The 24907-nt window shown below is 37.4% G+C and overlaps 1 protein-coding gene across 6 annotated transcripts in view; it reads left to right on the top strand.

The window, feature by feature from the left end:
- The window catches only part of Ralgapa1 (Ral GTPase activating protein catalytic subunit alpha 1), a 199380-nt gene that overhangs the window by 21412 nt on the left and 153061 nt on the right, over positions 1-24907 (top strand). For all 6 annotated transcript variants that reach the window (XM_051195870.1, XM_051195866.1, XM_051195869.1 and 3 more), the window contains exons 2-8: positions 6812-6922; positions 7544-7593; positions 11443-11500; positions 13589-13632; positions 15425-15602; positions 19126-19241; positions 23696-23834. In XM_051195870.1, the coding sequence (XP_051051827.1) occupies positions 6812-6922; positions 7544-7593; positions 11443-11500; positions 13589-13632; positions 15425-15602; positions 19126-19241; positions 23696-23834 (696 nt within the window). The remainder of the gene's footprint in view (positions 1-6811; positions 6923-7543; positions 7594-11442; positions 11501-13588; positions 13633-15424; positions 15603-19125; positions 19242-23695; positions 23835-24907) is intronic.

Genomic DNA, 24907 nt, shown 5'->3' with positions numbered 1-24907 from the left:
CCAACTGAATTGCACCCCCCACAGTTGGATATTTGCCTTTGTGCTTGTGATAACATTTCATTGACCTGAACTTGCCATGTAAACTCAGCTAGCCTTGAACTCATATCTGCCTCTACCTCCCAAGTGCTGGGTGCCACTATGCCTGGCTTCATTTGATTTTAAAAAGTGTGTATGTGTACATGTGTGTGGATACCCCCAGAGACCAGAAGAGGGTGTTGGATCCTTTGATGCTAGAGTTACAGATGGTTGTGAGCTACCCAACATTAGTTCTAGCAGCTGTCTAGTCAGGGTTCTCTAGAGGAACAGAATTGATTGAATGAATGGATTTTGTTAGAGTGGCTTATAGGCTGTGGTCTGAGTAGTCCAACAATGGATGCCTACCAACAGAAAAGCCAAGGATCTCGTAGTTGTTCACTTTACTAGGCTGGATGTCTCAGGAGTCCCATTCTGGTGCTGGAGCCCTAGAGTATTCCTAGAGAGTTGCCTGTCTTCAGTCTGTGTGGGATCCCTGAAGAAGTAGTTCTGATACCAGTGAAGGATTGCCTCAGTAACAAGATAGAAGAACTCTCCTGGGAAATTGAGGGCATGCAGGCAAAAGCAAAGCTTTCTTACTTCTTACTCCATATGCTTTTATGTGGGCTGCCACCAGAAGGTGTGGCCAAGAGTTAGAGTGTGTCTTCCCAACTCAAATGATGTAACCAAGAACATCCCTCATACATGTGCCCAGCTGCTTGAGTTTTAGTTGATTATAGATATAATCAAATTGACAATTAAGATTAGCCATCCCAGCACCCAAACTCTGGTCCTCTGAAAAAGTAGCAAGTGCTCTTAACCATTGAGCTATCTCTCTAACTCTTTGTTCAGCATTTTAGTATATTCCCTGAAAGAGTGGTTTGTGGATAAGCCACCATATTGTTGTATCCATCCTCATTTGTGATGTTTACTACTTTATTATTAGAAGCAGGTTATTTATGTTATATCTTATAAGCTAATAAATTATACTACCGTTCAAGGAAAGGTTGTTCTAAATAGCAGTTACTATTTAGTAGATGAAGGATAATTAAATTGCTGAATTTTTGAATGTTTTTTAACATAATTCTTTATTGACTCACCTCCCATTCCCTCTGTATCTGCCCCTTACCTCTGTAGCATGCCTCCCAAAAGAACCCAACAAAATTAACTAAAATCAATCAAATAAAAAACCACCTTGCTCCTCCATCTTTCTAATACTTCTTCATTCATCCTAGTGGCATTGGGAACTGCAGTGTGTCACATAGTACACCCTGGGTTGCAGTTGAGAGCCATGAGAGGTTGTGTTAATGTCTGTGATTCCTATTGCCACCTGAGGTTGTGCCGATAGCTGAGGTCTGGACAGCCACCTGAGACCATGGTGTCGGAGGACCTTGTTGTTGCCAGGACCATACTGATCTGGGTGTCCTGTTCTGCCACCAGGCCATGGTGATATCTGGGTACAAGCTGCTACCAAGGGCCCTGTCTGGGTCTGTGTTCCTGATGCAGCTGAGGTCTGTGATGATGTTCATGATCTGTGTGTGTTACCACAGGTAGTCATAGTAACCATGCATGCTGAAATCTGAGGGGTGCTGAGTCAGCACTACCCCTCACTGGCTCTAGGATAGTTGGCCCTGCCCCTTGTTCAGCACTGCAGCTTGAGAGCTGGCACTACCCATCATGAGAAAGCTGCCCCTTGGTAGTCACTGCAGCAAGAGAGATGGCCCTAGGCAGTAACCCAGGCCCAGGCGTCACCCTTGTCCCAGGTGGCAAGCAGGCCACCAATATCAGCCCATTCCTCTGAGCTCTTGCTTCTTCAGAGCTGTCTCTTACCACTGCACAGGAACCATTTTGCCTCTCTTTCTCTCTCGTTTCATCACCATGTACTTTCTCATCATATTGATATCCAAGGCTCTGGATGCCTTTAGGCAGGCTGGACCATGAGGACTCAGGCTGCCCCATGGGAGTCTTTTACCCTCCAGAACCTAATTTTTGATTTTTTAAAACAAAACAAAACAACAAAACAACAAAAACAAACAAACAAACAAACAAAAAAAAAAAACCTTTGTAAAGACTAGCGTGACTGGTTTCACTGGGTAGACAGCCTTGAGTAATCCATTCAAGGTTACTTAGTCCAACTATGTCCTTTGGATACTGCCAGAAACACTGATGGCACATGTTCAGCCCATATTTCCTGGTCAAACCATAGAGTTTAGAACAGATGTAGCAAGATCAAGAACCCTGGATGACCTTCCCTGGAGGACTCCAGTAGAGCTGCTGGTAACCCATCTTGCTTTCAGATGGCCAACAAAGAAAAAGGCTGAAGTTTTGATTTTCAACCAATTAATTTAGTAAACTTTCAGGGACATGGTTAATATTCAGGATTTAAAAGGAAAGCTGATGAGTCTGGAGAGATGGCTCAGTGGTTAAGAGCACTGACTGCATTTCCTGGGGTACTGAGTTCAATTTCCAGCAACTACGTGGTGGCTCACAACCATCTATAATGGGATCTGATGCCCTCTTCTGGCATGTAGGCATACATGCAAGACTGGCAGTTGTGGTACACACTTTTAATCCCAGAGCTCCTAAATCCTGGCCAGCACTCTGGAGGCAGAGGCAGGTGAATCTCTGTGTTTGAGGCCAGTTTGATCTACAGAGCTAGTTCCTGGACAGCTAGGCCTGTTACACAGAGAAACCCTCTCTCAAAAAAAAAAAAAAAAAAAAAAAAAAAAAAAAAGGATTAAAAAAAAATATTCCCAAAGGTCTACAAAGCATTCCAAGACCTGAATCATTTTAAAAATTTAAATTTATTTATATTCCAACCACGATTCTCCCTCCCACCCCTCCTCTCACTCCCTACTTCCTCAGTCCCTCAGCCCACCCTCAGTCCACTCCTCCTCACAGGTAAGGGCTCCCATGAGGAGTCAACAAAGTCATAACTTGAGGCAGGGCCAAGCCCCTCTCCCGTGCATTAATACTGAGCATGGCATCCACCATAGGGAATGGGCTCCCACAAGCTAGCTAGCTCATATACCACGTTTGTATCTTGGTCCTACTGCCAGGGGCCCCTCAGATAATTCAAGCTTCACAACTGTCTCCCACATATGGGGCCCTAGTTTGGTCCCCTGGAGTCTCCGCAGTTGTCAGTCTAGAGTTCATGGGTTTCCATGAGCTGTCTCTGTAGATTTCTCCATCATGATCTTGACCTCCCTTGTTCATGTGTTCCCTCCTCCCTCTCTTCAACTGGATTCCCAGAGCTCAGCTTGGTGATTGGTTATGGATCTCTGCACCCGGTTCCATCAATTATTGAATGAAGGCTCTGTGATGATAGTTGGGGGTATTCACCATTCTGATTACAGGTGCAGGCCAGTTCAGGAATCCTCTCCACTATTGCTGGGAGTCTTAGCTGTTATCATTTTTGTGGATTCTTAGGAATTGCCCTAGCACCAAGTTTCTCCCTAACCCCATACTGGCTCTCCTATTAAAATATCTCTTTCATTGCTCTACTACTGCATCTTCCCCTCGTTTCCTCATGTTCTCACCCCCCTTCCCTCTGAAATGTCACCTCCCCACCCCCAGTTTACCCAGTAGTTATGATCTAATTTCCCTCCCAGGGTGATCCATGTGCCCCTCTTAGGGTCCTCCTTGTTACCTAGCTTTTCTGGAGCTGTGGGTTGTAGTCTGGTTATCCTTTGCTTTACATCTAATATCCACTTATGAGTGAATACATACTGTTTATCTTTCTGAGTCTGCGTTACCTCAATCAGGATGGGGTTTTTTCTTTTTTTTTCTAGTTCCAGCCATTTCATGAGGTCATTTTTTTTTTAACAGCTGAGTAGTACTCCATTGTGTAAGTGTACCACATTTTCCTTATCTATTCCTCAGTTGAGGGGTGTCTAGGTTATTGCCAGGTTCTGGATATTATGAATAATGCTTCTATGAACATTGTTGAGCAAGTGTCCTTGTGATATGGTTGAGTATCCTTTGGGTAGGGTATATGCCCAAGAAGAGGTATCACTAGATCTTAAAATAGATTGATTCCCAATTTTCTCAGAAACCACCATACTGATTTCCAAAGCGTCTGTACAAGTTTGTACTCCATCAGCAGTGGAGGAATGTTCCCCTGACTCAATCCATGTCCTCTCCAACATAAGACGACCTCATTATTTTTGATTCAGAAGCCTGAATTCCTGGTGAAATGTTTATTTAGTTTCTTTAGGAAAATACTAGTTCACAAGCACTTTCAAACAGAAGTATTTATTATGAAGACAGGTAATATTTTCGATCACTTTTTTTTTTTTTTTTGGTGGTGGTGGGTTGGGTGGGTTATCACCTTTCAAAACACTTCCTGTAGATTAAAATGCTAAGGTTTGTTACAGAAAGTAAGGCATGCTCAATGTTCCTGAAGACTATGCAGTGACTGTAGAATATTACTGGCCACTGTGGCACAATTAATATTCACTGCACAAAAGTAGTGAGAGCCTTAAAAAGAGATGTATTTGGAAAGGTAAAATTTGGTATTATGGTATAAAATTGACTGAATTTTTCTGTAGCCTATCTATAAATGTACTTTTCTGTTTTCTCTCAAATTGTTCTTGAGAGCTTCTTATTTTTTTTAGATTTATTTTATATTATGTATGAATGATTTGCCTGCATGCCAGTCTGTCTGTTTTGTGTGTATGCCTAATTCTTGTGGAGGATAGGAGAAGATACTGGGTCTCCCCGACTGGAGTTCCAGATGGTTGTAAGCTGCCATGTGCGTACTCGGAATTGAACTTGGGTCCTTTGCAACTGCACCAAGTGCCCTTAATGCTGAGCTATCTCTTTGGGAGGGAAAAAAAAGAGGAGAGAGGAAGATATAAGTAAAGACCTCTTATAGTTTATATATTTGCCCTTGTTTTTTCCTCTGCCATGTAAACTTTATGAATTGACTGTCAAACATTTTATCAGAGTTTTTGTTTGCTATTGTGAAAAATAAATATAAAAGGGTTGGAGAAGTAGCTCAGTGGTTATGAGCAAGTTCTACTCTTTTTCTTTTAAGTTTCTTCCTTTTTTTTTTAAAATTATTTTTACTATTCCAACCCCATTTTCCTCTCCCCTTCTCCTGCCTTCCACAAGTACTACTCTTTCAGCAGACAGGAGTTCAGTTTCTAGCACCCACATCAGGTGACTCATAATCACTTGTCACTCTAGTACCAAAGATTTCAGTGCCCTCTTCTGGCCTGCATAGACAACTGCACTTATATGCATATACCCAACCACACATAGATATGCAGGCATACACATTATTTAAGGTAAAAATAAATTTTAAAGTAGAAAAACAAACAAACAAGCTTAATTTTGATAGGCTCACCTTTCCTGCTTAGTCAAGGTCTAGGCCCCAAGACTGGCTTCACTTTTTGTCCTCCCATCTTAAACTCCCCTGGAATTTCAGGAGTGCGTCACTATGCCTGGCTTCAGTACTTGTTTATTAGCCTTATCCAAGTGTACAGCTTCCCGGCTTTGTTCATAGCCATATGGGAAGGAAATTGAGTGACAATATCTCAGCTCCTAATATGTTGGGAAGTCTTTGGTTGAGTCACGCTTGCTTTTGAATTTTTGCTTTGTTTTGTTATTCTCATTTTCTTATTTCTCTTGGGACATTGTACTTTAAAACATTTCAGAAAATTTAGATGTAACTATAATATATTTCCTTCTCATTTCATAGTTCTTGTGTATTCAAAAGGAAAATGTTTTTCTTGATCAGAATTGTCTAAAATTTTTATTTTCATATTCTATACTTTTGTTCTGTAACTACTTTTTTTATGTTATACTCAGGTAAATGTAGTTTTTATAATGGAGAATGTACAGTGTAAGCTGCTCAAAACATGGACAGCAGCTGCAGTTCATTAAACTTCGAAAGTAATTCTGTGTTTTGAAATTCCATATATGGTCCTTTCATTTCAATTTCACAAACTTTCTATTGTGCATATAATTGTTATGTTTTGCTTGTGTGTTGTACTGGCAGATTCTTGAGAGCAGTCTGTATTTTGAGTTTTATAATCCTCAAATACTCATTTACAAAGCCTGTTGTTAGATTATTTATTTGCTGAGTTATCATGAATTCTTACAAATAGTTCTGTAATTGTTAGGTGAGATATTAGTAAAGCCGAAGCCATGAATTGAAAATAGATCTTATTTTAAAGATTATTTATTTATTTTATGAATATGGGTATTTTTGTCTGCATGTACATCTACACACCAGAAGAGGGCATTCAGTCCCACAGGACTTTAGTTATATAGGTAGTTGTGAGGCATCACATAGGTGCTGGGAATTGAAGGACCTCTAGAAGAGCAGCCACTAAGCACTCTCCATTTCTGTTTCCAAAAGTAGATCTTTGATGTAGTAATTTGGAGTCAGTCAGTCAGTCTGTCTGTCTGTCTGTCTGTCTGTCATGACTGGGTCTCACTATGTTTCTTAGGCTAGTCTTGATGTCCTTGATCCTCCTGTTTCAGCTTTCAGAGTAGGTGGGATTACAGCTGTGTGCCATTGTACTCAGTTTTGACATTGATTGCTTAAAAAAAAAAAAAAAAAGACTATGTTAACTTGACCAATTTTTTAAAACTAAAGCTGAAATATGTAAAGGTGAAAATTACAAAAATGAAGAAATATAAACATAGGCTCTGTATATTTGAAAAAGATAGAATTTCAGTTGCAGATCTTTGACCTTGAAGGAAATTTGGCACTATAAATATTTGCTAATCGCCATTTAACTTTGAAGGGATAGTTGCTAAGAACTGTTTTTTTGTTGTTGTTTTTCAGAAAATGCAGAATCTATTGACCTCAAGCAGTTTTTTGACCAACATTTTTCACATATTTACTATGTGTTTTTTGAAAATTTTGTGACTATTGAAGCTAGTCTTAAACAGAAAGGTAAGATATTAACATATATTCTGATTTGTGTTTATGTTTCTTATAGTCATAAGCATTAGCTAAAAAGAGTATCTGGACATTAGAATTTTAGTAATGTTTTATTTTGATACCCTCCTAAAACTATCATCAGATGTATTTGAAAGGAAACTAATAGACTTGTATGACTATCCTTGTTGTTTTGTGAAGGCTTAGAACATTTGCATTTTCCTGGTCAGGTTTCCTCAACCTACCTTCTTTGTTTTGCTCTAGGAATGTTTGAATAGCAATAGGAATAGTGTTTTCCATGTTTAGTGCTCATTTTGAACCCATATATAATATGGGATATCTAATGATATTAATACAACCTAATGTTTGTATTTATTGTATTGAATCCAGGCCTTGTGTATGCTAAGTGTGGACTTCCCAACCCCCAGACCTAGAACCCATATTTAGAGTAATTATGCTAAAGGGTAGAAAGGGGCTATAATACTGTCTGTATAATAAATAGGCCATACTTTAGCATTTTCTAAAAGAATCATGAAGGAAAGCCCAGGGATTGAAATATTTAAGATTATTAAGTAGTTATTAACAGTGAGTATAAAATGATGTATTTAAAGTATTTTTCTGTTAAAAATATTTTAGGTCACAAGTCTCAGAGAGAGGAATTGGATGCTATACTTTTTATTTTTGAGGTAAGTGCTATATATCATACCTTTTAAACTTTTTAAAAAAATAAATTCTTGGAACAAAAGAAGTATACTAAAAATATTATATAATGAAACACAATCTGCAGCTTTTGGCAAAACTTAATTTATAACTTAAAATGTATCTGACTGAGTTTATGTTTGAGGTACTGTGTATTTTTAAGGACAAAATTATGTTTATGCTTTTGAAAACGCAAAATTTGATAGCATGTCTGAAAAATGAAAATTTTAATTTTTATAAAGTTTACATGGATTTTTTTAACCTCCAGAACCTTTGTTATTATATATGCCTAGGGGATTTATCATTTATGTATTTGTTTTGCTTTTATTTGTTTCAAGACAGGGTATCTGTAGGTAAAGTTTCTATGTTTCCTAGCAGCTGCTCCCTAAGTAACCATACAGAAACTTAATATTAATTATAAATGCTCAGTCAGTAGCTTATGCTTGTTACTAACTAGCTCATATAACTTCAATTAACCCATTTCGAGGCTCATTTACCTCATCTATGAACTTCCAATGTTGCTTCTTCCGAGTCTGTCTTTGTGACTCCTCAGACTCCACCCTTCTTCCCAGCATTCTTTCTACCCTGAAAATCCTGCCTAGCTGTTGGCCAATTAGCTTTTTATTAACAATGAGAACAACACATTTTCACAGTGTACAGAAAGATTATTCCACAGTATTTCCTCCTTTTTGTCTAAATAAAAAAGTAAAGTTTTAACTCTAATTATATACAACAAAAACAGTTTTTAAATAAGAATTACAGTTACAATATCCAGTCTCTTTATTTGTATTTGGAAAAATTAGAGAAAATATTCTATTATTTATCTTATCTTTCTGAGTCTAAAGTTTTACCTTTTATTGTAATTAAGGAAAACTGTAAGTCTAATTATTAACAATCCCAGAAGGGTGTAATATTGCCTAATGACAGGGACATCTGGTTGCCTAGACTGTCAACCAAAATTCTTCTGTAATGCTGGGTCATCCAGCTTTTACCTATGGGCCTAGTATATCTGACAGACATTTTTGAGTCACAGGGAATTTTGAAGGACTCCCTTGTCTTGGCAAAGTTTGACAGTCACTTTGTATTTTGCATCTTGCTGCAGTTTGAACAGTATACTGTCAGCAATTGAGGCAAGGGCAGTTAGTTTGCCCAAATGACTAAATTTTGCCCCAGAGAAAACAAACTCCATATGGAGTTTCTTCAATTCCCATCATCTTCTCTGAAGGAGATTGGTGCTTCCAGGAGCAGATGTGTCTCACTGTCAGTAAAAGCCTTGAGATTATTAAACATACTAAATGTCATATTCTGTAGGGTCCCCCCACCCCCAGACATCAAGACACAGTTTCTCTCTGTAGCTTTGGAGCCTGTCTCAGAACTAGCTCTGTAGACCAGGCTGGACTCAAACTTACAGAGATCCACCTGCCTCTGCCTCCCTTAAATGCATGAGCCACCAACACCCGGCTATTCTGTAGGTTTTGAAGTGTTTGTGAAGGCCCATATATCTGTCTACATGTACCTGTTTAACCTTGTAAACATACCTGTTGTAATTTTTAAAAAGTGGCACAAGAGCGAAAGACAGCATTCTCACAGTTCAATTGGAGTTTTTTTTTTTTGTTTGTTTGTTTTCTTTTTAATTAATAGAAAAGGATTGTAAAAGGGGAAAGGGAATGGGGGTGGAGACCAGCCTCTGGGGATAGGAGCAGGAAGAGAGAAAAAAGAGAAGCAGAGAGAAGGGAGAGAGGGAGGAATAGAGAGAGGGGTAGAAAGAAAGGCGATGAGAGGTGGCCAGGGCCCCTTTAAAAGGGAATGTAGTGAGTAGGCACAGGTGGTGCTCTTAGTGGCAGCAGCTGAGGGTATATCCTGTCAGAACTCCAAAGGCAGGCCAGTACAGATGCCTAAATACTAACCATACCTAATGTGACTATAAGTTTGACTATTATAGATAACTATTAATCTGTATTTGTTAATAATACATTACATTTAAAAATGAGCTACATAAACACAAGAGTAGAAACATACAGTATAACAAAATTAATTTTAGTGGAGCAGTAGTGGCTCATGCCTTTAATGCCAGCACTTGGGAGGCAGAGGCAGGTAGATCTCTGTGAGTTCAAGACCAGTCTAGTCTATAAAGCTACACAGAGAAACCCTGTTTTGAAAAAAAACCAAAAATTAAAAACAAACAAACAAAATTAACTTTAAATTTGTATCAATATATCCAAATCCGTTACAATATTTTTAGATTAATAGTTGCTTTTTGAATTAAAGTTTCTCCTATCATTCCAATTTCCTATCTCCCCATTTTCCTTTAGAAAGAGATCTTTGAATTTAACTCTTTTGTTAGCATTTTTTCTATGACCAATAACAACTAATAACCAATCTGCCTTAATAGTAACAAATTTATAATCCAGTGAATAACCAAAACACACCCATACCCCATCTCTAGGGAATGTGGGTGTCATTCTCTAGACTACTTCCTGTTGTCTGTGGGTGCTGGTATCTTTGGGAGAACCTTGAGAAAGTCAGAATAATTTGTTAATTTTTGGCTGGAGTATTCTGTGATGCTGGACCATCTATGCCAGCAGCCTTGAAGCTGGTCTGGATGCTGGATCACCTGGGCCATCCATTTTTATTGGTGTCTGCTTCCCTTATTATGAAAATAATACATAAACTTTTAAAGGTAACATACATATCTGTATAAATACAAAATAGACTGTGCATTGTAAAGAAGTCAGCCAAAGATTTTTTGTTTTATGTTTGAACAGATAAAATATATATCGTGTGTCTTGTAGTTCTTCTAGGTTTCTTTATGTCTGTAGCCAGTATTTTTAGGGCATCTTCCTTGATGAATCCTGGAATGACTCCACAGTCTCTCATTTCCTGTAGAAAGAAAAGCATAACCTCTTCCCCCCAAACAACATATCTTTTGACTTCCATTTTGAAGTCAAAATACTTTTAAAATATACAGGTTGATTTAATCTAGCTGCTTTCATAGTCAAATGTCTCTTAGCAATTGTTTCTTTATCAGCAGTCAAAAAATTTAAAGGCAGAACAGTAACAGTTCATGTTGCTGTGTTGGTGGAGTTCATGCTGGTGGAGCTCATGGTGGTGGCTCAAGCCTGCAGGCAGCGGCTAGGAGACATGTTTCTGTACCACAGCAGGCATGAGAGCCATGAGAGTAGAAAGCCATGTTTGACTCCATTTTTGTGTGTTTAGAACCTTTTTTACGTTTTCTTAGGTCTCACGTGAATGTAGGTGCCAGATGTTTGGATGCCATTTGTAGACAGAGTTTCTGCTGTGTGCCAGCAGCAGCTCCCCAAATAACCATACAGGGACTTAACACTAATTATAAATGCTTGGCCATAGCTTAGGCTTGTTACTAATTAGCACTTATAACTTAAATTAACCAATTTTTATTAGTCTATGTGCTGCCCTGAAGCTTGCTTATTTCATCTATGAACTTCCCATGTTGCTTTTTCTAAGTCTGACTTGGGGCTTCTCAAACCCCACCCTTTTTCTTTCCAGCATTCTCTCTGCCCCCAAAATCTTGCCTAGCTATCAGCCAATCAGCTTTTTATTAACAATGAGAACAGCATGTTTTCAGAGTGCAGAAAGATTATTCAGCAGCAGGTCTCACTACTAATTTTTCTTTTCCAAAATTTCTTTAATATTGCTTATTATTTTCTGGGTGGGAAAGTTCAAATATTTTACTAGTTTGTATTTGGTACACTTTTTAACATGAGAAACTCTTAGTATGGCCCTCTAATATTTCATTCTTTGCAATATATTGACTCGTTATTTGATTTCACTCATTCTTTTGCTATATTAATTTCTAGAAAATTTTACAACTTCTTCCAGAAAAAATTCATCAGCGATGGCAATTTCATAGTATTGGTAAGTAATATAAACATATTTCACATCTGAAATAAATTATACAATGGTTTATCAGTTATTTTTAATGAGTTTATGGTCTGTTTTACTGAAAGTGGAATTTAAGAGGCTAGAGAGATGGCTCAGTAGGTAAAGTGCTTGCTGGGCAAACTAACCCTGAGTGCTGATCCCTAGCACCTAGATCTAAAAAGCCAAGGATGGGCACATTCATGCTAGTAACCCCAGTACCACAGTGGGGTGAGGGTTGAAGACAGATATTGAGTCTCTCTGACTTATTAGTCTAGCTAAAGGCACAGATTCTAGGTTTAATGAGAGATCCTGTCTCAAAACATTAGGTGGAAAATACCAGTACTAACCCATGGCTTCCAGTTTTCACACACATATGCATGCGTGCATGTACATACACGAATTTAGGAGCAAGCTGGGTGTAATTCCACAGGTCTCTAATCCCAGGCCTGAGGATCACAAATTCAGGGCCTGCCTGGGCAAGCAAGACCCCATGTAAAAGTGTGAAAAACGAACTGGGTGTATAATTCAGTGGTGGAGTGCTTGCCTAGAATGTATACAATTCTAGATTTGATCCTCAGTACAATGGAGAGGAAAATACAAAGGCAGATCAGAAATCTAAGACTAAAATTTAAATGAAGAGCTAAGGGTCAGTGGTAGATCTCCTGGTTTACATGTGAGGCCCTGGGTTCTGTTTCCTGTGAACACACACAAAAACAAGGCAGAACAGCCAAGTTGAGGAAGAGGAGAGAGGGGAAGAAAAAAAATCTATAAATGTATATATGTTGATTTGGCTCACAATATTTTTTTGATCTATCTCTTCCTTTATTCTGAATGCACTAGCAGTGATGATAAATCATGTTAAAAGACAGAAGTAGACTTAGACGCAAAGTAATTATCTTTATAAATCCTAAGTAGGAAAGAGATGCAAATACCAAAAAGGAGAATTCATGAAGCTATGACTTGTGCGTTTTCTGTTTGTTTTTTGCGATAGGTTGTCCTAAAACTCATTGTGTAGCATAAGCTGCCCCTCAACAGTAGATAAATTTCAAAAGCTAATAGATATGAAAATCAATAACTTATAAATGAATTGCTGTATATAATACCCTTTATATAAAGCTTTAAACAACTAATGCTGCTGGGTGGTGGTGGCACACACCTTTAATCCTAGCACTTGGGAGGCAGAGGCAAGCATATCTCTGTTTGAGGTCAGCCTGGTCTACAGAGAGAGTGCCTGGACAAGCTCCAAAACTACACCAAGAAACCCTGTCTCAGGAAAAAAAAAATACCCCCCTCCCAAAAAAAGTTGATGCTAAGAAATGAAAGGATTTTTAAGTAAGTAGTAATATAAAAATAATTTTGTGCCAGGCAGTGGTGGCACATGCCTTTTATCCCAGCACTCAGGAGGCTGAGGCAGGGGGATCTTGTGAGTTCAAGGCCAGCCTGGTCTCCAAAGCAAGTTCCTGAATGGCCAGAGCTAAACAGTGAAATCCTGCCTTTAAAAAAAAAAAAAAAAAAAAAAATTGGTAAGTGATAATATAATGTTTTTCTCTAGAGAAGAAAGGAAGAAAATAACTTAAGCTTCAACGTGCCATTATATAGTTAAGTAAAACAAAGACAAATATTTAAATCATAACAAACATAATATTGTATTTAGATTTGTTCACAGTGAATGATGCACTTCCAGATGTTAGAGTAATGAAAACAATCATTAGAGAATAGTGGAATTAATGATAGTTCTTTTAGTTAATTAAAATCTTCTTACAATAGTTTATGTATTAGTGGTAAAATATGTTCTTCATATTTTCAGTGTAAATAAGAGATGTAATAGATTATTGTGTCAATCACAATTTTGGGATCAAATTTTGTCAATAAAGTAAATCATGTTTAACTGTGTTGAAAGGTGACTTTTTTATATGCCCTCTGACCTCAGTTTTGATCAAAGGGTTACCAAAGTCACCAAGAACAATTTAGAGATTGCCAAGGACTTGTTTAAAAGTGTTTCCAAGTCTGACCGAGAACTCTGACATTTATAAATAGATAAGAAGTTGATAGGGATATTTAAAATCATGTTTTTCTTTTCAGGGTTGATTTTAAAGAAACTGCTTCACACAGGAAACTCCTTAAAGGTATAATATAATTGTATTTATTTTCTATTACTTAAAATAAAACCTGAGTAAAGGGCTAGGGTGGCTCAGAGTGTTTGCTAGATATATATAGGGCCCTGGATTACTTGCCAGCACTGCATGAAGTGGGTTTGATGGTGGCCTCTTGAATCCTAGTGCTGGAGAGGTGGAAGCAGGAGGTCATCTCCAACCACACAGCAAGTTTAAAGCCAGCCTGCTCTGCCCTGAGACCCTGTCTAGAAACAAATCACCAAAAAAAAAAAAAAACAAAAAAAAAAAACAGTAAAGCGTACATACCACTTATACTCTCCCACCTTGACATTTTCCTGAAGTTTGTTCAGTTAATTGTCTTCAATTCATTTGAGAAAAGTCACTTAGAAGAATTCTGCGCCTGTTAAAGGGTGAATTTTCCATTTTCTCTTTTGTATTCTCTTTCCAAGAGAACATTCATTCATTGGTTCTAGTATTTGTAGTCTTTTCATGTATGGGGATTGGTTTAGTTCATTCAGCACAGTGGTTATTCCAGAGTTCCAGATTTGTAGCTTGGAAACAATGGAAACAAATAAATAGTAAATGAGATCATTTCAGAGGGCCTTTAAGTAACTTTTAAAATAGTTGTTTAAATAAAGTCACTTTTATAATTTGAATCAGAACATGGATTAGTTCACCAGCATCCCTGTGATCATTCCTACTTTACTAAACTCATTTGTCCTATTACTTTTTTTCTTTTTGGATTATATTGGTGGTGGTAAGTGGTAAAGAAGGTGATAAGGAAATTGTTTTCTAGAGGAAGCCAATATGGGTTTAACGAGAAACCTGGCACTAGGAAATGTCCAGGGATCCACAAGAATGACCCCAACTAAGAATCTAAGCAATAGTGGAGAGGCTACCTTAAATGATGACTACCTTAAATGCCATCATAGAGCCTTCACTCAGTAGCTGATAGAAGCAGTGACTCACAGCCAAGCACTGAGCCGAACTCCTGGAATCCAATTGGAGGGAGGGAGGAGTGATGAACAAAAGGGTCAAGACCATGCTGGGGAAACCCACAGAAACAGCAGACCTGAGCAAGTGGGAGCTCATGGACCCCTGTAAAACATCTGGGGGCCCAGCATAGGATGGAACCAGGCCCCCTGAACATGGATGTCAGTTGGGGGGCTTGGGTAGTCTGTAGGGCCTCTGACAGTGGAACCAGTATTTATCCCTAGTGTATGAATAGGCTTTGGGAGCCCATTCCCTATGGAGGGATAGTCTCTCAGCCTAGATACATGGAGGAAGACCTAAATACTGCCCCAGATGATGTGACAGACTTTGATGATCCCCCATGAGAGGCTTCACCCTCCCTGGGGAGTAAATAAGGGGTGGGATAGGGAGATGGTGGGTGAGGGGAATGGAAGGACAGGAGAGAGAAGGAACTGGGATTGGTACATAAAATAAAAATGTTTTTAATTTAAATAAAATTTTATTTTTAAAAAGGGGAATTACTATATTCAGTAGTTTATTCTTAGGATTCCATCCAACATGGCTGCTTTTTCTCCCAAGTGCTGTGGATCGAACCCAGGGTCTTGAATATTCTCCCACTGAGCAATATCCTTAACCTGAGTTTATTCTTACAAATCTATGAATTTAGATTTCAAAATAGTGGGAGTTGTATAGATGTCCTGGGTATATCTGACTTCATTCTCCATCTTGTCTTTGTCTTTCTTCAACAAAATATCATTCTAATGAACTTGTCATAAGCAGCAAGAAAGCACATCCATTAAGAAGTACTGTTATTTATTTCATTTTATTTTAGATCAGACGGGAAGGTGTTCGTCTCTTCTTGTTATGGTTGCAAGCTCTTCAGGATAACTGCAGCAAAGAACAGCTGTGGATGTTTTCATGCTTGATCCCTGGATTTTCAGCACCACAATCTGAATATGGACCTCGAACTTTAGATAATCTTATTAATCCCCCACTCAACCTTCAAGAAAGTAAGATTGATGAGATGTTATCTATCAGTATGTTTTCTATAGTTTCTTTTAAAAAATGTGTTTGTTTATATACATTTTTGTGTGTGCACAAATGTGTTTTTTAGTATATGTAGGTGTGTGCAAGTGTACTTGCCCATGCTGGCCATGTGGAGGGTAGACATTGATAGCTGGTTTACTTCCTCAGTTGCTTCTCCATATTATTGTTATTTTTGAGACTGAGTCCCTTAATGAGTCCCTTACTGAGTCTGAAATTCACATTCCAACTGGACTAGCTAGCAAGCAATCCCTCCACCCCTGCAATCTACTTGTTTTTTGTCCTATAGCACTGGGGTTATAGGCCTTCAAGGCCTATCAATCTTTTTTAATGTGGGTGCTGGTGATCTGATCTCAGGTCCTCATATTTGTTTAGTAGGCACTTTGCTGAACATCTCTGCAGCTTTTTTTTATTAAAAATAGTTTTTGTTTGTTTTTAATGTCAAATGTCAAATGGTATTTGAGGCATTGTTTATAAAAGTAGGTTTTAGTATTACTCTAGCTTAGTGAGGCCTGGGCGTTAAGACAGCTGTTGGAAAAGTAATTTACCACTTAGTTTCCAAGAGGATGCAAGTCCATGCCACAGGCCTGGGTAGACAATGTGTGTGTTTAGCTCTCTGTGTGAGTGATCAGGGTTTAGTCAGAAGACAAGGGGAGCAGACATTCATAGGTTAATGTGGGCAGGACCTTTTATTGTGCTTTCATGGGAAGGAAGTGACAAGTCAGTGAAGGTAAGTAAAAATCAGCTAGTGTCAATCATGATTTCAGTGGGTTCTGGTACAAAAAGGTGGTCCCTAGTTGTCTAGTCCTTGGCCCTGAAGTAATCTAGACAAGAAAATAGTGCCCTTGACTCAAAGTATAGAGGACTTTATGCAGATTTGGACTTTAGACAGAGTGGTTTGTATATGAGAGTTATTATTAGCAGGTTAGTTCATTACTACCTTCCTCTAGGAATTGGCCAGCCCTGATAAGGACATTATCTCTGGTAGCCAAGTCCCAGATACCAGTGCATCTGAATCATATTAAGGGTAATGTAGACCACTTCACATCATGTTTTGTTATGTTTTTTTTGAGACAGAGTCTGATATACCTCAGGCTGGTCTTAAATTCACTATGTAGTAAAAGATGACCTTAAACACAAGATCCTATTGCTGGGAGGTATTGAACACTACTCCTGGTTTTAATTTATAATTTCTATTTCTTGTGTATCATTTTGTATGCTGGAATTAGTGTAGATGTGCACAGAAATAGAAGTGTGTTTTTCTTTGTGCAGTGACCATAAAATACTACATATAAAATTTCTAAATTTAAAGTTGCATTTTTATTTTAAATTTAATTTGTAATTTTAGAAATGTTACTTGTTTTTTTTTTCACTAATGAATCTTTGTCCTGTTTAGCCCTAAGATTTTCTTTCTTTTTTTTATTTAATTTTATATAACAAAGTCCAATTAAATGAAAACAAACATTTATACACAATATTTGGGAATTTGGGTGTCGTTCTTTCCAAACTACTTCCTGCTGGTAAGGGGCGCTGTCATGGGGGATTCGAAGAAGATTCAGATATCCTGGCTGTTGTCTGTAGTAGCCCTAAGATTTTCTAACATTATTTTTTACCTTTTAGTTTTCTCTTTGTATTATTCTGCTTAAATATCAAAGTAATTTTTTTCTTTCTTTTTTTGTAATTTTTTTCTTTTTGTTAAATATATTTTTCTTTTACTAGTAAGCATGTGTGATATATAATGCTGCATTAACAAATACCACAGATTAAGTGGCTTCAGGCAGACGTGTATATCCTAGAGGTTGGAATCCACAAGTAGATGGTGACAGGTCCAGTTTCTGGTGAGCCTTCACTCAGCTTTCATATAGCCCCTTCTCACTGTGTGCTCACAGGATTTTTTTCCCTAGTGCATTTGCATGCTTGTGTTTGTGCACACAGAGCAAACTCTCTGTTGTTTCTTCTGTTCTTATATCCAGTTTCATACATTTAGGGCTGAATCCTAATAACCTCATCATAACCTTACATGCTCTGTGTTTAGTTACAGTCACATTGAGGATTCATGTTCCAGCAAATGAATCTTGGAGGTACACAGTTCAGTCCATACCTTGTATATTGGATGTTTCATATTATTGTAATAGATTTTTCTATAAATAACAAATTTTTATAGCAACTCAAACTATACTTGTAGCAATAAGTTTTAGAAACAAAAACAAGCTTGCATAAAATCTATAAATATACCAGCTTAAGCAGACCACTTACATCTGCTTATTTACACACATGTCATTCTGAAGTATTCAGCTAATGTTTCATAAACACTTTCTTTTGGATCACTGCCATCCATCTCATCTGTAGGTTTCCTCTTGTCTCTATTTTTAAAGCTAGCTCTTTATTATTATTATTATTAGTTTCAAAAGCATTTTGACCAACTCTTTTGCATTCTCTTTCTGAGAACAACGTTTAAACTTTCCTTTAATTTTTTTTATATGTGTATGTATGTGTGCTTACTTGTCTATGTACCACATGCATGCAGGTTTCCACAGAGGCCAGACAAAAGGTCTCAGATCTCCTGGAATTGGAGTTTCTGGTGGTTTATGAGTCACCTGATGTGGGTAAACTGAACCTGGGGCAAACAAGAGCAGTGCACACTCTTAAGTGGTAGGCCCTCTCTCTCTCTGGCCCCAAGAATAGAAGTTTCTCTGTTTGCTTTATAGGGCATAGAAATCTGAACTATCTGTACATTCCTCTATAGTTACTAAGAAGTCCTTGGGTCTTAAATGGGAGTTATAGCTTTGCAAAGTAGCACTGGTACTACTCTGTGAGGACAGTGTACAATGATAAAAGGCTGTGCTTATAAATATTGGGTTTTTTTAAATGGGTGTTCGAAATAACATATTGTGTATTATTTTAGAATTGAAAAATGTCTTTGTTGTATGTAGGCTTACTAACTCGGTCAGTATACCCAGTTACTGATGGTTCTGTTTAGGAAATTTGAGAGCATTTAGATAACTGTGGGTTTTTTTTTTTTTTTTTTTTTTTTTTTTTTTTGTTTTGTTTTCATTTTTTTTTTTTTTGTTTTTTGGTTTTTTTTTTTGCATCAGCATTTGATATAGTGATTTAATATCTAAAAAGTAAAACACAGATTTCTGATGTATTGGATGAGTAAGCACCTTGCAGTAATATTTCTCATCATATTATGACATTTTGTAATGGACACTCCCAATGTGACTCTTCCCTAGTGAGGTTCATGTACCCTCAGTCACTATATACCTGCTCATGCCTGTTCCATTTCCTCTCAATCAAGAATCCACAAAAAGCCAGTTGTCAAGTAATTATGGACTGTCAGGATTATTCTCAGATTTATTTCAACATGTAATTTTTAGAAAAATTTAAAAGAAGTCTTCATTGTCTATTTGTGTTACTAAATTTTATTTGGTCATATTTTTGTGTAATGAGTTTATCTTATGATTATACAATTCTCTTGTCTTTGGGTAGCTCAAGTAACTATAGAGGAAGTCACCCCTCTTGTTCCCCCACAATCAGGAGATAAAGGACAAGAAGACCTCACAAGCTACTTTCTTGAAGCACTTTTAAAATACATAGTAATTCAGGTATGTTACCATCTTTTTACTGCATGGCCACGTGGCTTTTTCTCTGTGATTACTTGCATGCACACCCAGAACCTCCTGATGTTTTTTCTCTTCCTTTTTCTTCTTATGAAAAGATATTCCCCCTTGCTGTCCTGCTGGATAATTTTCCTGTCTCTTCTCATTGCTTTGCTTTAGTAGATGTTTGCTTATTTAGTGACAAATTTTTAATTTTGAAAATATATGTTACTATTATTTTCTCAAATAAAAATCATTACAAGGTTATGAAACTCTCAGAGAACTTATATTTGTTATCTTTCTGTTGCTGTAATAAAACATCATGATGCCTGGCATTGGTGTTGCACATCCTTAATCTCAGCATTCTGGAGGCAGAGGCAGTCAGATCTCTGTGAGTTTGAGGCCAGCCTGGTCTACAGAGTAAAGTTCCAGGACAGCCTCTAAAGCCACACAGAGAAACCCTGTCTCAAACAAACAAACAAAACAACAAAAAACAAAAACAAAAAAACAAACAAAAACCCCATCATGACCAAGGCAGCTTATAGTTCATGAGGGGAAGCATGGCAATAGAAACCGGAAGCTGAGGGCTCACACCATTCACCTTGAGCATGAAGTAGAGAGAATGAACTGTAACTGATCTGTAGAGATACATAGTAAGACCCGGTCTCAAAATATAAATGAAAGACTCTACTTCATGGGGCTGGGAAGATGGCTCAGGAGGTAAAGTGCCTGCTGTGTAAGCATGAGAACCTAAATTTGGATCCTAGGTACCCAAGTAAACAATGTACTGTGACTTGCATGTCAGGTGGGACAAAAAGAAGCAGAGAAGTAGATCCCCAGAGCTCAGTGGCCTGCCAATTTGACTAAACTGATGAGGTTCAGAGACAGACAGATCCTATATCAAAAAATAAGGTGAAGAGGAATTGAAGATTGAAGAAGACAATGGTGGCAATCTCTGGTCTCTACACACAGATGTGCATGTATAAACAAACAAACATACACACACACACACACTCACATACATACACACACATAACACATACACACAAGTCTACTTCATATACATTTCTCTCCAGCTCTCTGGTGGTTTTAATAAGAATGTCCCCAATCAGTTCATGTAATTGAACACAGTCCCCACGTCGTGGTGGTGTTTGGAAGGTGAGGCCTTGTTGGAGGAAGAGTGTCACCAGAGGCAGGCTTTGAGAATTCAGAGACTTGGGCTAGAGGGATAGCTCAGCCGTTAAAGGCTAGGTTCACAACCATAAATATTAAGAGAGTCATTTCATCTGCCCTCCTTCTTTTGAAGAAGAGGTACATTTTAATTTGATGAAGTCCAAGCAACCACGTTTTTTTGGCTTTCATGAATTGGACTTTTGATGCTGCTTTAAAGGAGAAAAATGATCTTGCTGGGAGTAATGGCACACTCCTTTAATCCCAACAGTTGGAACAGCAACAAGTGGATCTCTTTAAGTGTTGGGTGCCTCCAGGTGTTGGTGGTGCATGCCTTTAATCCCAGCACTCGGGAGGCAGAGGCACGTGGATCTGTGTGAGTTTGAGGTCAGCCTGGTCTACAAAGTAAGTTCCAGGACAGGCTCCAAAGCAATACAGAGAAACCCTGTCTCAAAGAAAGAAAGAACAAAACAAAACAAAAAAAACCAAAACAAACAAACAAACAAAAAAAGAAAGAAAGAAAGAAAGAAAAAAGAGTTGGATGCCAGCCTGATCTACCTAGTGAGTTCCAGGCCAGCCAAGACTATATTATATATATCAGGACACCACACACACACACACACACACACACACACACACACACACACACACGAATAAAACAAATAATAATATTTTTCTACTTCAGTCAGTGTTGCAAAGACATTCTCATGTGTTTTGAGTCTTATGATTTATGATTTTTTTTTTTAAATCTCTGGGTTCTTTTCAGCAAGCTTGTTTATATCTATAGTATAGCTGTTGATGCTGTAAGGTAGTATCTGCCAGGGTTTCAAATACTATTAATAGTATTTTTCTTTTTTATAATCAGTCAATATTTAGGGGAAATCCATTCTAATTATATTACCTCCTCCTCTTCAAAATTTTACTTACAGTTTTTAGTGTTTATTGATGACTTCTGGCTGAATTTTTTTTTTCCCTCTGAGACAGGGTTTCTCTGTGTAACAGCACTGGCTGTCCTGGAACTCCTTTTGTATACCAGGCTGGCCCTGAACCCACAGAAATCCATCCACCTGCCTTACCTCTTGAGTGGTTGAATAAAAGGCATGTACCACCACTGCCCGACGATATGGTTGAACTTTTACTGTGATGGTTGCCAACTAATAATTGTTTAAAGACAGCTTTATTGTTCTGTCATGTACATTCAGTCTAGCTGTCACATAGAATGTGCAGCTTAGTAGATGATTTTATAGACTATCCTATTGTTACTACATATAATTTTGAAATATTTTAGTTTCCTCTCAAAAAAAATCCCAAGCCTATTAAGAGGCCTCTCTAGTATCACTCACCTGCCCTAGGGAAGCACTAATCTATATTTGCTTATCTTAACATTTCAAATAAATGAATTCACTTACTGAAGTCAATACACACATTATATTCTTTTATGACTGGCTTCTTTTACTTAGCAAAAACTTTACAAATTTATTCATGTTTTAGCATAATCAGTTTTTTTCTTTTTTATTAATTAACTATGTATATATGCTAAGTGTGTATACCTCGGGATATTTGGATTTTTCCTTTTTTTAGCCAATATTGGAAAAAAATCCTGTCATGGTATCTACATTCATGTTGATCAGATATTATCTGCAAATATTTTCTCCCTTTCCTGTTTATTCATATAATTATTTATCTCCACATAAATTGATGGATTCTTGTGACTTCAAGATGATTTCTCTGCTATTTGAATGGTCTCTAATAAAATTCTTTTAAAAATGTGCTGCATTTTTTTCTGGGCAGTGGTGGTACACATTCAGTAGGCAAAGACAGGCAGATCTTTGTGAGTTCAAGGCCAGCCTAGTTTACAAATTGAGTTCCAGAACAGCCAGGGTTACACAGAGAAACCCTGTCTTGGGGGAAGAAATGTTACATTTTTATTTATTTCATTGGAGGGAGGCAAGGGGTGTCCATGATGCAAATGTGGAGATCAGACAACAGCTTGTGAGAGTTGATTCTTTCCTTCCACCATGTGTGACCTGGAGTTCTGGAGGATTGAACTTAGGTTGTCATGCTTGGTGGCAAGTACCTTTACCCACTGAGCCATCTTGCTGTTCCTCAATATATATTTTTGTTGTTGTTGTTGGATTTTTTTTTTGTTCTGTTTTTAAATTTGTTTGTTCTGAGTCAAAGTCTTCGGCATAGTCCCGGCTACCTTGGCACTCATGTACACCAGACTAGCCTTGAACTCCCAGTGTTTTACCTGTCTCTGCCTCTTGAGTGCTGGGATTAAAAGTGCACCATCACAACCTGCTCCAGTATATAATTCTTTATTGTTACAGTTTTATCTTGTACTTTCCTTGGCCCATTCTGAAGATTTGTGCTTAGATTCCAGTATCTAGGTACTTGGATACTCATTACTATCAGTGCCAAGTGTAGCTATTTCTGGAATCTTTTAAAGACTAAAGTTAACGAATTAATATGTAGACACAGAACTGTCCCCCGTGCTCCATCCTTCCCTGTGTGACAAACTTGTCTCATATTCTCAGTATATTATTTAGTTAGCCTTCTTAAAGTGATCTTATTTACACATATCACCATTTCCATGCTTTGCAGACATTTCCTTAACTTGGGTAGGTTCCAGTAACTCACCTTGGGTCTTTACAAACTCCTCTGTTGGGTATCCTTCTGATTTTTTCTGGAAGTCTACAATAGATTATTTTCGCTCTGTGTCCTCCTGTTCCTCTACTCCACACTGCATGAACAATCCCTGTACACATCTCAAGCTCAAAGTCTCCACTGAGCTGCTTTCTGTTCTTAGACTTTGATATCTGTACTTGCCTACTATCACTGTGAACATCCTCTCTCTCTCCCTCTCTCTCTCTGTCTCTATCTCCTGACTACATATATCTGTCTTTGATTGCATTTATTCAGGATGGGATAGAGAGGAAAGGACATTAGTGTATTTGTCATTAATACAGCCAAATGAGTCATTTTCATAATCTTGCAATATACAGTTTAGTGTAAGATATTTTAAATATATGTAATATATTTTATATAGACCAATTTTAATGGCAATTAAAGCACATTATATGTGTATGTATGGAAATTATATGGTGAAACCACTTTGTACATTATATATTTTAATAAAAGTAAAGAATGGAACTTTTGCTTTATATTATGATCTTCATAATCTAGAGGTACAGTATATTATAACCTCTATAAGCTTGTTTATAACAGCTAAACTATATTTAAGAGATTCTGTCTTCTGGGATGATTCTAACAGTATTGTTTATTTTTAGGTAAAAAGTTTAGAATGGAAGAACAAAGAAAACCAAGAAAGGGGATTTTCATTTTTATTTTCACATTTTAAGAAGTTTTACTTGCCTTATATTTTCCCAAACATCTGCAAGGAGAATAGTTTATATCATCCTGTACTTGGTAGGTATAACTTATAATTTTATAAAATAATACACATGAGAATGTCAGTGTAAAGTTTACATTTGTTATTTACAGAATACTGACTGACCACATTTACTATTTGTATTGATGCTATACCCAGATTCATAATGAACATGCATTTATAGTAACAAATTATTACTGATAACGGAAAGGTTTCATTAAAAGCTTACTCTCTGGATCTCATTCATTAGGGTTTGCAATAGATTAAATTGAATTTTAATGTTTCTATGGTCATTAGTGTGTGTGTGTGTGTGTGTGTGTGTGTATGTGTGTGTGTATGTGTGTGTGTATGTGTGTGTATGTGTACTTATGTTTTTAATTTTGAGACAGAGAATCAGTAAGCTGCTAGATTGGCTGGAACTTGGTACCTAACCCAATAACGTAGACCCAGACTGGTCCCAGATTTGTGATCTTCCTGTCTCAGCCTCCTGAATACTGGGATTATAGGTATGTACCATCATGCCTGATTTTAAACTGTATATTATGAATTTTCCCTAACATTTCTCAAGGGTTCAACCAACAATCAAATTGTATAAATAGTTAAATTGTTAAATCTTTTTGTCATTTCTTGTCCAAATTTTAGTGGCTTTGTCAAGTGACTTGGTGGAGCCTTGCATTAGAACCTTGTGTAAAAATCTGGATTAGAGGCAGAACTGGGCAATCCATATATGAAAAGAAGAGATAAATCTGTATATAGAAAATTTATTTTGAAGAAAGATGTTCCTCATAGCAAGTTCAGGTAGCTAGCAAGATCGGGTGTTGTCACTGAAAAAAAACATTGAATGTTGTTGGTTTGTTTTTTATTTTATTTTATTTTATTTTTTTTCAAGACAGAATTTCTCTGTGTAACAGCTCTAGCTGTCTTGGAACTTATTCTGCAGATTAGGCTGGCCTTGAACTTAGAGATCTGCTTGCCCCTGCTTCCTGAGGGCTAGTATTAAAGGTGTGCACCACTATCACCCAGCTCTTCTAGATTCTTAACTAGCATCAAACAATATAAAATGATTTTTTTTCTAACATGTCTAAAACTAGTATAGTGTCAGAGTATCTCT

This window comes from Phodopus roborovskii, unplaced genomic scaffold (assembly GCF_943737965.1).
Source record: "Phodopus roborovskii unplaced genomic scaffold, PHOROB, whole genome shotgun sequence".
Taxonomy (NCBI): domain Eukaryota; kingdom Metazoa; phylum Chordata; class Mammalia; order Rodentia; family Cricetidae; genus Phodopus; species Phodopus roborovskii.
This window is presented reverse-complemented; position numbering and strand designations above follow the sequence as displayed.